The 10,541-nt window shown below is 56.2% G+C and overlaps 3 protein-coding genes across 3 annotated transcripts; all 3 read right to left on the reverse strand.

The window, feature by feature from the left end:
* Positions 1-2: 2 nt before the first annotated feature.
* Positions 3-3,378, reverse strand: pmcC (putative calcium transporting ATPase (Pmc1); the record flags this gene model as incomplete). Its single annotated transcript, XM_025669920.1, has 6 exons — positions 2,450-3,378; positions 1,815-2,293; positions 1,597-1,739; positions 653-1,540; positions 205-605; positions 3-146 (listed from the first exon to the last, which is right to left on the reverse strand). The coding sequence occupies exons 1-6, from the start codon at positions 3,104-3,106 to the stop codon at positions 3-5; spliced, it is 2,712 nt and encodes a 903-aa protein (XP_025527457.1). The 5' UTR covers positions 3,107-3,378.
* Positions 3,379-3,970: 592 nt separating this feature from the next.
* Positions 3,971-5,503, reverse strand: BO86DRAFT_339107 (5'-methylthioadenosine/S-adenosylhomocysteine nucleosidase family protein). The gene has a single exon (XM_025668998.1). It carries the CDS (start codon positions 5,382-5,384, stop codon positions 4,164-4,166), a length of 1,221 nt encoding a protein of 406 aa, XP_025527458.1. The 5' UTR covers positions 5,385-5,503; the 3' UTR covers positions 3,971-4,163.
* An 850-nt stretch (positions 5,504-6,353) lies between these two features.
* On the reverse strand, positions 6,354-8,204 carry BO86DRAFT_430469 (FAD/NAD(P)-binding domain-containing protein; the record flags this gene model as incomplete). Its single annotated transcript, XM_025675695.1, has 2 exons — positions 6,518-8,204; positions 6,354-6,458 (listed from the first exon to the last, which is right to left on the reverse strand). Exons 1-2 carry the CDS (start codon positions 8,075-8,077, stop codon positions 6,354-6,356), a joined length of 1,665 nt encoding a protein of 554 aa, XP_025527459.1. The 5' UTR covers positions 8,078-8,204.
* Between the last annotated feature and the right edge of the window lie 2,337 nt (positions 8,205-10,541).

The following is a 10,541-nucleotide window of genomic DNA, read 5'->3' on the forward strand; positions in this document are numbered from 1 at the left end:
GGTTACAGTGCAAGCGCAGCGAAGGTGTCCATGATCAGGTTCAGCCAGAGAAGTTGCACGGCTTTGAAGACGCTTTCGTTGGAGCTGTTGTAGATGGCTGTGACCACTGTCAGGCAGACCGCGGTGATGTTGACGGTGATTTGGAACTACAGTACGTCAATCAACCATTGGTCTTCTGAGAAGGAATGTCAGGCAGATGCACACCTGCAGGAACTTGGCCACCGCGTCGTTGACGCAACGTCCCCATGCTATGGCTGTGACGATTGATCGGAAGTTGTCGTCGAGAAGGATGATCGAACTGGCTTCGCGTGCCACTTCCGTCCCGCTCAGGCCCATCGAGAAGCCCACATCTGCTGACTTGAGGGCTGGTCCGTCGTTCGTCCCGTCCCCGGTTACGGCGACGATCTCGCCGAGCTTCTTCAGGTGTTGCACCAAGAGTTGCTTGTCACTTGGGGAGGAGCGGGCCAGGACCTGGAGACGCGGGAGAATCGCGTCGAGTTCCTCGTCGCTTAGCTTTCGGAGCTCTGGCGCTTCTATGGCGATGCCATCGTCGGTCTTGATGCCGCATGCGGCGGCGATAGATAATGCGGTGTTGATGTTATCGCCTACACGTCAGTCATGCGAGTTACTGCCCAGAAAGAAACAACCTCACCGGTGACCATCTTCACCTTCACCCCGGCCGAATGACACTGTCGAATCGCCTCCGTCACTTCCGGCCTCAAGGGGTCGTGAATCCCAAACAACCCAATCCAGGTCATGTCGGTGAATATCTCCTCGAAGCGGGGAAGACCCTTCTCGCCGCCTTTACTGCCCCCGGCAACCCCAGCCGGGAGGTCGCGATACGCCAGTCCGATAGTGCGCAGAGCGGCCGAGGCATAGGTATTGATGCTTTGCTCAATCACATCCACGTCGCTGTCAGCGAACGGGCCAACTGACACCTCATCCACCACGCAACCATCAGCAAGGACAACTGTTCTGCACGCGCGCAAGACCACCTCCGCCGCCCCTTTGACCAGCACCCGATACGTATCCGGGCGCACGCGATACACCAACGCCATCGCCTTCCGCGCCGAATCAAACGGGTATACCTGTAGCACATCTACCCCAGCGCGCTCGGTAGCAAGATCAGACACGTCCAGATGCTCCTGCGCCAACTGCAGCAGCGCGATCTCCGTCTTGTTGCCGACCAGCTCGGTCCCGTTCTCCCTTCGTTCCTCGAAGGCAGTAGAGTTGGCGACGATGCTTTTCACCAGCAGGTCTCGGAACGAGGCAGGAAACCTGGCAACAGCTTGCGGAACCTGCACAGGACAAGCAGCCGGGGATGTGTGGGTGGGCAGGTGGCCAAAGGACTCGGACACCCCGAAGAACCCGACCACCGCCGTCATCTTGTTCTGCGTCAGGGTGCCCGTCTTATCCGAGCAGATGACGGTCGCATTGCCCATCGTCTCGCAGGCGCGCAGCTGTCGCACGAGGTTATGTTCCTTCAGCATCCGACCTGTCGCGAAGGCTAGGGCTAGGGTGACCGCGAGGGGGAGGCCCTCTGCGCACGTCAACACGGTCCGCATCATCTTTAAACAGGGAAGGGCAGAAACATACCAGGTATAGCCACCACAATGACCGTCACCGTGACGATCAGGATATCCATGAAGATCTGCCCCTTGACTGTCGACGGCGCCGGGTTATCCGGCAGCTGCGCCAGGAAGCGGAAGAGGAGGACGAAGAAGAGAAGTAGCGCAGCCCTACCCAACCCACATAAGCATCCCTACCCCTTATACATAACCTCAAAGACAACGGAAATACAGGGGAAAACATACCCCAGCCCAAACCACCCAATCCAACTCGCCAACCGGCTCAACTTCACCTGCAACGGGGTCGGATCACTCTCCGTGCCGAGAGACATCATGATCCGCCCGTGGGTGGAGTGCGGACCCACGCTGAGGACCAGGTACGTCCCCAGCCCTTCCAGGATCTTGCTGCCTGAGATAATAAACGGGTCGAGGTTCTCCTCCTCCAGTTTCGGAATTTCCTTCTCCTGCAGCACGCCCTCATCCGCTTTCTGCCTTCCGGCCACCACCCGCTCCCACGCCTCCGCCCCACTCACCTTCTCAATCTGATCCGCCTCCCCAGTCGCCAGGGACTCATCGCAGCGCAGCCCGTAGTTGGTAACGACCACCCCGTCAGCCGGGGCACAGTCCCCCGGCTCGAGGTGCACGAGATCCCCGACGGTGAGGTCGTGGATGTGAACCATGATCTGCTGGCCGGAGCGGATAACCCGCACCTCGCGGTCGACTTTCTGCCACGGGCGAGTAAACGTAAACGTCAGCACAACTCAACAGCACTCACAGACACTCCTAACCCATTAGCCCTAGCAAATACCCCAACCCATAAGCCCTAGCACCCCAATCCTCCATAACCCAAAGGTAAGAAAGGGATAGGCTAGGATACTGACCAACCGACTCAATCTCCGAAACTGCCGCTCCTTCTGCCAATCATTCCCCGCCGTCGCCGTCACCACGATCCCGATCGCCACGCACACCGCCACCCCCTCGATCCAGTCCACGCGCGACTGCCCGCTGACGGCCTCGTAGATGCCCAGCGACAGCGACACGACGGCTGCCACTGTTAGCAGGAGGATGATCTTGTCGTTGTACGCGTCCCAGAGGAGCCGGCCGAAGGATTTGCGGGGTGGTTCGGGGAGGACATTCCGGCCGTAGACTTTGTGGCGGGAGTGGAATTGGTCCTGGGGGATGATGGGGGCTTGATGATCTCCCGTGGCGGGCTGGGAGAGGAGGGGCTGCGTGCTTGTGGTTTTGGAGATGGCGTGGTGACGGGCTTGCGTGAGGGTGATGGTTCCGGTGAGGAGGGATTCGGTGGTGGTCAGGCCGGTGGTTAGGTTGGTGCGGAGGCCGTGTTCCAGGCCCAGCAGGCCGCCTAGATCGAGGAATGTCTCCAAGGATTTCGGGTTGAAGAGAGTGGTTAGTTGGGTTGCGGTGAAGGCGAAGGGGTGGGAGGAGGAGGGGTCAGAGGAGGAGGGCGAGGGGGAGGGCAAGCGGTGGGTGGTTGGGAGCGGTGTTTCGGTGGGTTTGCTGTCTATGTTCGGAGCCATCTTGTTTCATGGATGATGGATCGTGGTGGTGCTAGATACGTGACTGATTCATGGTGATGCATTTATGCAGACTATACTGCTGTCGCTTTCGTCATACCATGTGGACGGCTTGGGGGCTGTGCTGTTGTACCCCGGACTCGAGCCGTGGTTCGGGGTCCGGATCGGCGGTGGGGGGGAACCCTAAGTTGATCTCTGCGTTAAGGAGGAATGTTGGGGAGTAGAATGGCGTGGGGAGTAAGAGGTTTGAATTGCTGGCAATGCGTATGAAAGTGGATGCTATACATGATAAACCAACCCTCATGAAATCCCATGTTCGAACGAGGCTGTGTGAAGGGAGATGCCTGAGAGGTTATTGACAGTATCATGCCGAGATGCATGGCAGCGGCAACAAGAGCCGGGTCACCGGCTCACCCAGACTTCCATCCTCTCGGCATGGCACTGCCTCCCTTGGCTTAATCATCGATTCGCTTGTCTGAATACATGACTGGATAGGGTATTGTACACTAACTCAAAGCTAAAGGAGTCGTGCGCGAGGGCGGAGCTGTCAGCATTCCGCTCTTGGCGCCTTTGACGATATGTTGGATCGCTGAGTCACTATCTGCACACAGCGGCCACCTAACATCCAAACACACCTATCCAGACACAAGTGTATGGCTCCTCAAGCCCTGAGGGGGTCCAGCCACTCCACATGGAGAAACTGACTTTCCCATACTCTCGCTCATAGCTCATGATTCCCTCACCTTTCACCGCTTCCTCAACGTACTATCTCGACCCCCCTCTCTCCGCTCCTGGCATGTGAGAATAAACCACACCACAGACGCATTCAAATATCGCAGTAAGGAACAAGCAAGTACATTAAATGCAATCATGCTTCCGGGTAGAGTATACTCTCGGTGACGAAGGGACCAAGCCCGAGTAATCTCCGCCCTTGTCCACTAGTGCCTACGTACAGTATACACACAAGCAAGAAAAGAGTCCTGGTCCCTGGTCCCTCACTCCAAATGCGGCCTCCGGCACCAATCTGCATCCAGCCTCAAGTCTCTGGAGTATAACTGCGTCAGTTATCAAACCAATGCGCCAGTCCACGCGACCTCGTGGTATCCTGACAAACCGTGCTTGTGGACATCTCCGAAGTTGGGAGCAAGCGACGTGGTACGGCAGCAGCGGCATCCGACCACGGCAGATTGCTCGACTGAGGATGGTCGTGCGACATTGCGAAATCACACTCCCCGAACGCGTCGCCAGTCCTTTGCTTCACGGGATCTTCGAGCTCCTCAGGGCCATCAATCTTGCACAGTACCGCCTTGCAGTACGCCGCCGCCACCGCTGCAGCGTACCGATGCCACCCGTCCTGCTTGTGTGTATCCGCGTAGTCACAGATCCCGCGGATCACGAGGCAGGGGATCTCGTCCACAATGCCGGCTGCCTCCATTTCAAAACAGATGGCATCATCCTGACCGCGACGGAGACGATCCAGATCCTCAGGATTCTTGATCACTCCACGTCCGGAGAGAATCAACCCCCGATGAACAACCGGATACCCCCGCTTACCCGCGCGCACCGGACGAGCAACAACCTTACTATCGTCAGCCACATCACAGGCCCGACAGTCCTCCCCCTTGTTGACATGATGAAACCCCGGATCATAAAGCACATCTGCCAAATCCGGCCGTCCATACCCGGGCCTTCGCATCAGCTCCCTCAGGACCCTCCGCAGCGGCCTCCGCCCCATGATCTCCTCCTCCTCCAACGCCCCGTCCGCACTCACCAGAACCGGATGCGGCTTATTCAACGCCCCCTTCAACACAAACCCATCCTTCTCATACTTCCCCAGATCATACTCCACCACCCCCGGATGATTCTCCCTCGGCACCCCAACAGCAAGATCCCCCAGCCGGATATCCCGCTTGCCGGGAATCCCCGCTCCGATGCCCACCATCAGCGCGAATCGCACGGTCGGGAACAGCCCGCTGACCGCCGCGGCGCAGAGGGCCGCCTTGACGGGGCCGATCTGGTGCGGCCGGGCGAGCACCACCTTATGCTCGCCGATGCGCCCGTAAGTGAAGACGTATTTGCTTTGGGGGTGGTGTCGTGGCGGTCGGCACTGATATTCTTCGTCGAGGGTGTACCGCACGGCGACGGATTCGATGGGCAGGGCGCAGAAGATTGCGACTCTGATTTCTGAGGGGGATATGCTCGCAAGGGGGTTTTCCGAGGAGGAGTCGGAGTCGGAGTCGGAGGCACTTGGTTCGGGGTGCGGTGGGGGACGGTCGTCCATTTGTTCAATGCGACCTTTCTGGTCAAGGGGTGCGTGCTTTTGTGTGAGACTTGGATGCTTGCTCCGGGATTGCTTTTTACTGGTCTTCGGTATATTATAATCAAGAAAGGTTGTTTTCGGGGTCAAAAGATTCTTGATATAATGATCGCAGGTGAGCTTTGAGGCTTATGAACCAAGGCCGGCGGTTAGCCCTCCAATGATGCTCGCCTCTTCGCTTCGCGCTGTCTCCACCGTGGGACTAGCCACGTTGAGCACTGGTATGTGGGGGAAATTGTTGTACTGTGTACATCACTGTGGATATTATGTGTGGATGCAGAATTCGAGTGCAAATCCTAGTGGAGTTTGAACGAGGAATTTAGTTGCGTTTCAAGCACAGGCCTATCGCGAAGAACTACAGGGGGGCTGGGAGAGCCATAGCCGACGTATAACGGTCTCACGGTGTAATTTGACATGGGGCTTGGCATCTTTCGAATAAAATCAATCCTCTTGCCACGTGTGTACGGTCCTCGACATCCCGTTTGCATCCTGCAGCAATGCCGACTGTACAGTACAACCCTTTGGAGTATTACTGCCAGTTGGTACGTCAGCCTTTGAGCTGCAATAATAGCAGTTGAAGGCGCATTGTTCAAAGACGGCGAACTGTCAAGATCCAGGCTCGTGGGCTGCTAGCTGGGTCCAGAGATCAATGTGTTCATGATTTGTTAAGCATCGATTGGTATTCACCCTTCACGAGGGCTTAGCACATAATAATTGATGTTATTGAGAGTCTAAACAACACATTGGCTGCAGTGCTCGTCGTGTAGAAGAAAGTGAGTTACTTGTTCAGCTGAGTATATAAGTAGGTAGCTATTACTGCAGACTGAACTGATCATAAAGTCTGCCTAAGGTCGTTACTTCCCAGATAGAATACAGGATAAAATACAGAGCATTAGTCTAATTACCCTCCGTCCCTCGGTAGGATATACCCCTCTAATGCGCCAAAATACGCTCCACGGCGTTCTCCGCGACAACCATGATGGTCGCCTGGTTGTTGCCAGAAGCAAGATCGGGGTGGATGCCACCGTCCACGATGTACTGTGAAATTGCGTTAGTACTCCATATGGGAATTGGGGCAACCAAGGAGGCAAACATACCAGGTTGTCCGTACCGTACACCTTGGTGTTGGTATCCACGACCGCCGTACCGTTGAAGCGGCCGTCATCGGTGCCCATCTTGGTGGTGCCGGCGTAGTGGATACCGGCGGTGAGCGAGCCGAGGATGGCGGAGGTGTTGGTGTACTCGACCAACTGGAAGCCCGAGCCGGGGGCGTTGATCGCATCGACCATGGACTGGATGAACAGGGTGGCCGCCTCGCGGTCGCCGGCCGTCTGCAGGTAGGGCGACTTCTCGATGACGGTGCGCTGGTCCGCATCCAGCCCCAGGACGCCCTTCGAGGTCAGCCCGTGCGTCATGTAGGTCGTGATGGTCACCTCGCCCTCCGCCGTCGGCGTGCACGAGCCCTGGTAGTACCGCGTGTGGCCGTCGCTGGCGACGTTGGAGCTGAAGAAGATCAGCCGGTGCTTGCCCTGCGTGAGCACCCCGTCGTTCTCCTCCTCGTACGCGGTGATCTCGCTGGTCGCGGTGCCGTTGAGGATCGCGGCCGCGTCGAGCTCGTTGAAGTCCTTGTCCGTCTGGATCACGATCGAGAAGATCGGGTGGTCCATCAGGCTCTCGCCGACGGGCAGGTGGATCCACTCCTTGGTGGGCGGCACGCTGATCCCGCTCTTCTGGGCGGTTTCGATCTGCGCCCGCGGGCCGATGCCGGAGTTGAACAGGATGCGCGGCGAGTGCAGCGCGCCGGAGGAGAGGACCACGCGGCCGCCGGGGGCAAGCGGGATGGCTTCGGTCGTGTTGGTGGCCACGTTCACGATCTCGACGCCGGTGACCAGACTGCCGTTACGGATGACCCGGGTGGCAAGGGCGCCCATGCGGAGGGAGAAGTTGGGGTACTGCAGCGCGAGCGGGAGGTAGGTGCGCACGGGGCCGGCACGCTTGTAGTCCTTGATGTTCCACACGGGGTGGCTGTAGGTCTGGAACTTCTCGTTGCGCTGGGCGCTCATGTCGGTGGCGGTCCAGTTGAGGTTGTTGAAGAAGGTCGACAGGGTGGTGAAGAGGGTCTGGTCGTACAGCTTGCCATCGGCCGAGGGCACGCTGCTGCCCGGGTTGCGCGCATACAGGCGATCGGCACCGGCAGTCACGTTCGCCCACTTCCAGCCAACCGGCCATTTGTCGTTGAAGTCGTGGTCCGGGGGGTGCACGAAGACCATGTAGTTCACCGTCACTCCGCCGCCCAGGATACAGGCCGCCGTGCCATCGGTGTCGGTACAGATGTACTCGGACCACTGCGGGAAGTTGCCGACATCAAAGGACAGACCCGGCACGTCGATGGCGGTTAGGGTATCGTTCCACGACAGGGTGTAGTTGGAGCCGGTTCCGACCGTCGGGCCGGCCGTGCTGCGCTCCAACAGCAGCACACTCTTGTTGGCTTCGGCCAGACGCTCCGCAGTGATGATGCCGGACGGACCGCCTCCAACAACAATGTAATCGTATCCCGACTGGACGGTGTGGTTCTTGCCGTCAGTCGGACGCGCCTGGGCGCCCAGCAGGGCTCCGGCTGACGCGAGCAGGGTGGTCGCAGTCCAGAGGGCGTGCATGGCGGAGGATCTTGATCGATGACCGGTGACTGGTGGAAATGCATCTCTGACAGATCCCGGGGTTTATATACTTTTTTTTCTAGAAGAAAATTCATTTCCCCCTACCGGGTTGATGCGGTCATTGTTGAAAGTCAGCTAAGGATGACCGAGAGTGACCGGTGCCTCCCGGGCTGCCGGGCGAATGGGGATCCAACATAGGGTCCCACCTCGTGGGTTCAAATCCTGGATGGGCTACGGTGGGGTCGCTTTATCAGAATTTCATAATCACTTACTCAGAACTTACTCAGTACTTGAGAGGATAACGTTCTCGCAACGGCTATCAGGAGCTAAAGTCCCTGGAGGGTCGTCGGTGGGTCGGAATTGTGCCAACACAGGCGCACAACATGGCTGAATCCAGCCTACACAATTGAGGCAGAAGATTGGTCAACGTAATTCCCTCCGAGACGCGCGCCTTGCTAACCATAATCTGCAACTCCTGAAAGCTTTGCTTCATGGCTAGCTCGTATTAATCTACGTTAGCCCTCTTCCTGATCGCTCTGCATCCACCAAGCATTCCGTGAGAAGCTTGAGTCCAGGAGGGTCCAGGCGGGCTGTAGAGTATACGAGGTAGACTAAATGCCCTTCCGTATACGAGAAGATAAAGTGGATGTCCAAATTCCAATCAGCTTCCTCCTTTCTCAAGAGACTATAGGGTCCCTCTCGGATGGCGCCGGGCGGTTGTAGGCTAAATGCGCCGCATCTGACAACGATTTTGTCGGCGGACAATCAGATAACCGGACGGCTGTTCGCTCTTCCGTACACGCCGCGGACTCTCGCCGAGATCCAGGTGTGTCTGCCCTTGACTCGTATTACCCTGGAAACTGGTCACTTTCTTGCTGAATTCGGGTCTAGCAATACAAGCTACTAAGGTGGGATCATCCCGTGTGCCAGACCATGTAGCATGAGAGAGAGAACGGCCGGGCCGAGTCTGCTTCTCGTGAGGACGGCCCGGGTTCGGCTTCATCGACGGCCAACACGCCGTTGAATTGCATAGGAAAATAGTACTTGTTTTCACCAAAGTTCAACAATGTGATGCTGCAGATTGCTAATGAAAGTCAACAAAAAATTCATTACAAAGCTATTCATCCACCAGGCATGTCGAAAAAACTCAACGTTGTGAGTAGCTACGCCGCTACTGTCAATCAATGCCGCGTCCAAACGAGGGGCATCTGCCCTACAAAGAGCCAAGAGCTCTAAGCTACTTGAACGGCAGAATGGAAGCTTTCTAGAATTCTTTAGCAGGGTCATGTCGGGGTGGGGAGTCAAAACGTTAGGTTTGTCTCCAAGAGATCTCGGCATGGTCGGGAATTCTGCCCCGGGCCGGGAGCGGTGAGCTAAGAAACGCTGAGCCCATCCGCGATGGCTGCTAATTGGCCGAGATCATCTGTTGTCCTGATTGGCGCTTCTCATATCAGTCACATGACATACATTTTTCAACCGGGGACGGAGTGGTAAGAGGGCCACCAGGGGCAGGTCCAGACTGTAGGACTGGATCAATGCACAGATACCTACTGAAAGTATATTCTACATATAGTTACCCATACAAGCGCTCTCACAAGTGCCTGAAAAGGTGTGTAGAAAGGCGGGATTACAGGCCCTTGTAGGGACTATGGTTGCTAAATATATAGTACCTTTCTACAGGGTGCCTTGACAACATGAAAATTAGACTGGGTTTGATGAATCAGAACAATCTTATCATGAAGCTCAAAATCCTATTTGGTGATTGTTGAAAGTGTGTACGGAAGGTTAGCAGCCGCAGACGGTCAGTAATGTCTCTTTCCAACCGTGTCTATATCTTCAAAGCAACGGCATGGTAGAAGATCATGCCAACAATGTGGGCAGATGGGCCCCGGCCTCAGGCCAGGTGGCAGCCTCAGGCTCGCAAGTTCGCCACCTTAACCAGGCCGCACCTCAGGGCCTGCTTGGCCGCCACTTCAAAGCCTGCCTGCCACTGCAGATATGCCAGTTTGCAGCCTGAGGCTGCCACCTGGCCTGAGGCCGCAAACGGGCCAATCTGCCCACATTGTTGACACCCTATTCATCTTATCTTTGATTCTTCTGATTTCTTGGTTCTTTTAGTTTCCCCTCACTTTCACCTCACTTTTGCACTGAATTTGTATGTAGAAGTGAAAGTTTACTGAAGTCAATCTGAGAAGTCCTCCAAAAGTTCTTAGATCAAAAACCCCAATTCATGATACCTCAGTAAAGGACATCCTGAGAACCCATGTCAACAGGAAGCAAGAAAATGAACTTCAAGTAATATACTCAAGAGGATTTTGGAAGTGTTTGTTAGTAAAAAGCTTAGCATAATTCTGTTGGCGTTCCCAAGTAATCCAGCCCACATGATCCGAGGCGATTCACCAAGCGCGTTGCCCACCTTGGAGAGATTAGACAGTTCAACAATCAACCACCAAGAATTTAAGAA

This window comes from Aspergillus japonicus, assembly GCF_003184785.1.
Source record: "Aspergillus japonicus CBS 114.51 unplaced genomic scaffold BO86scaffold_25, whole genome shotgun sequence".
In the NCBI taxonomy this organism is placed as follows: Eukaryota; Fungi; Ascomycota; class Eurotiomycetes; order Eurotiales; family Aspergillaceae; genus Aspergillus; species Aspergillus japonicus.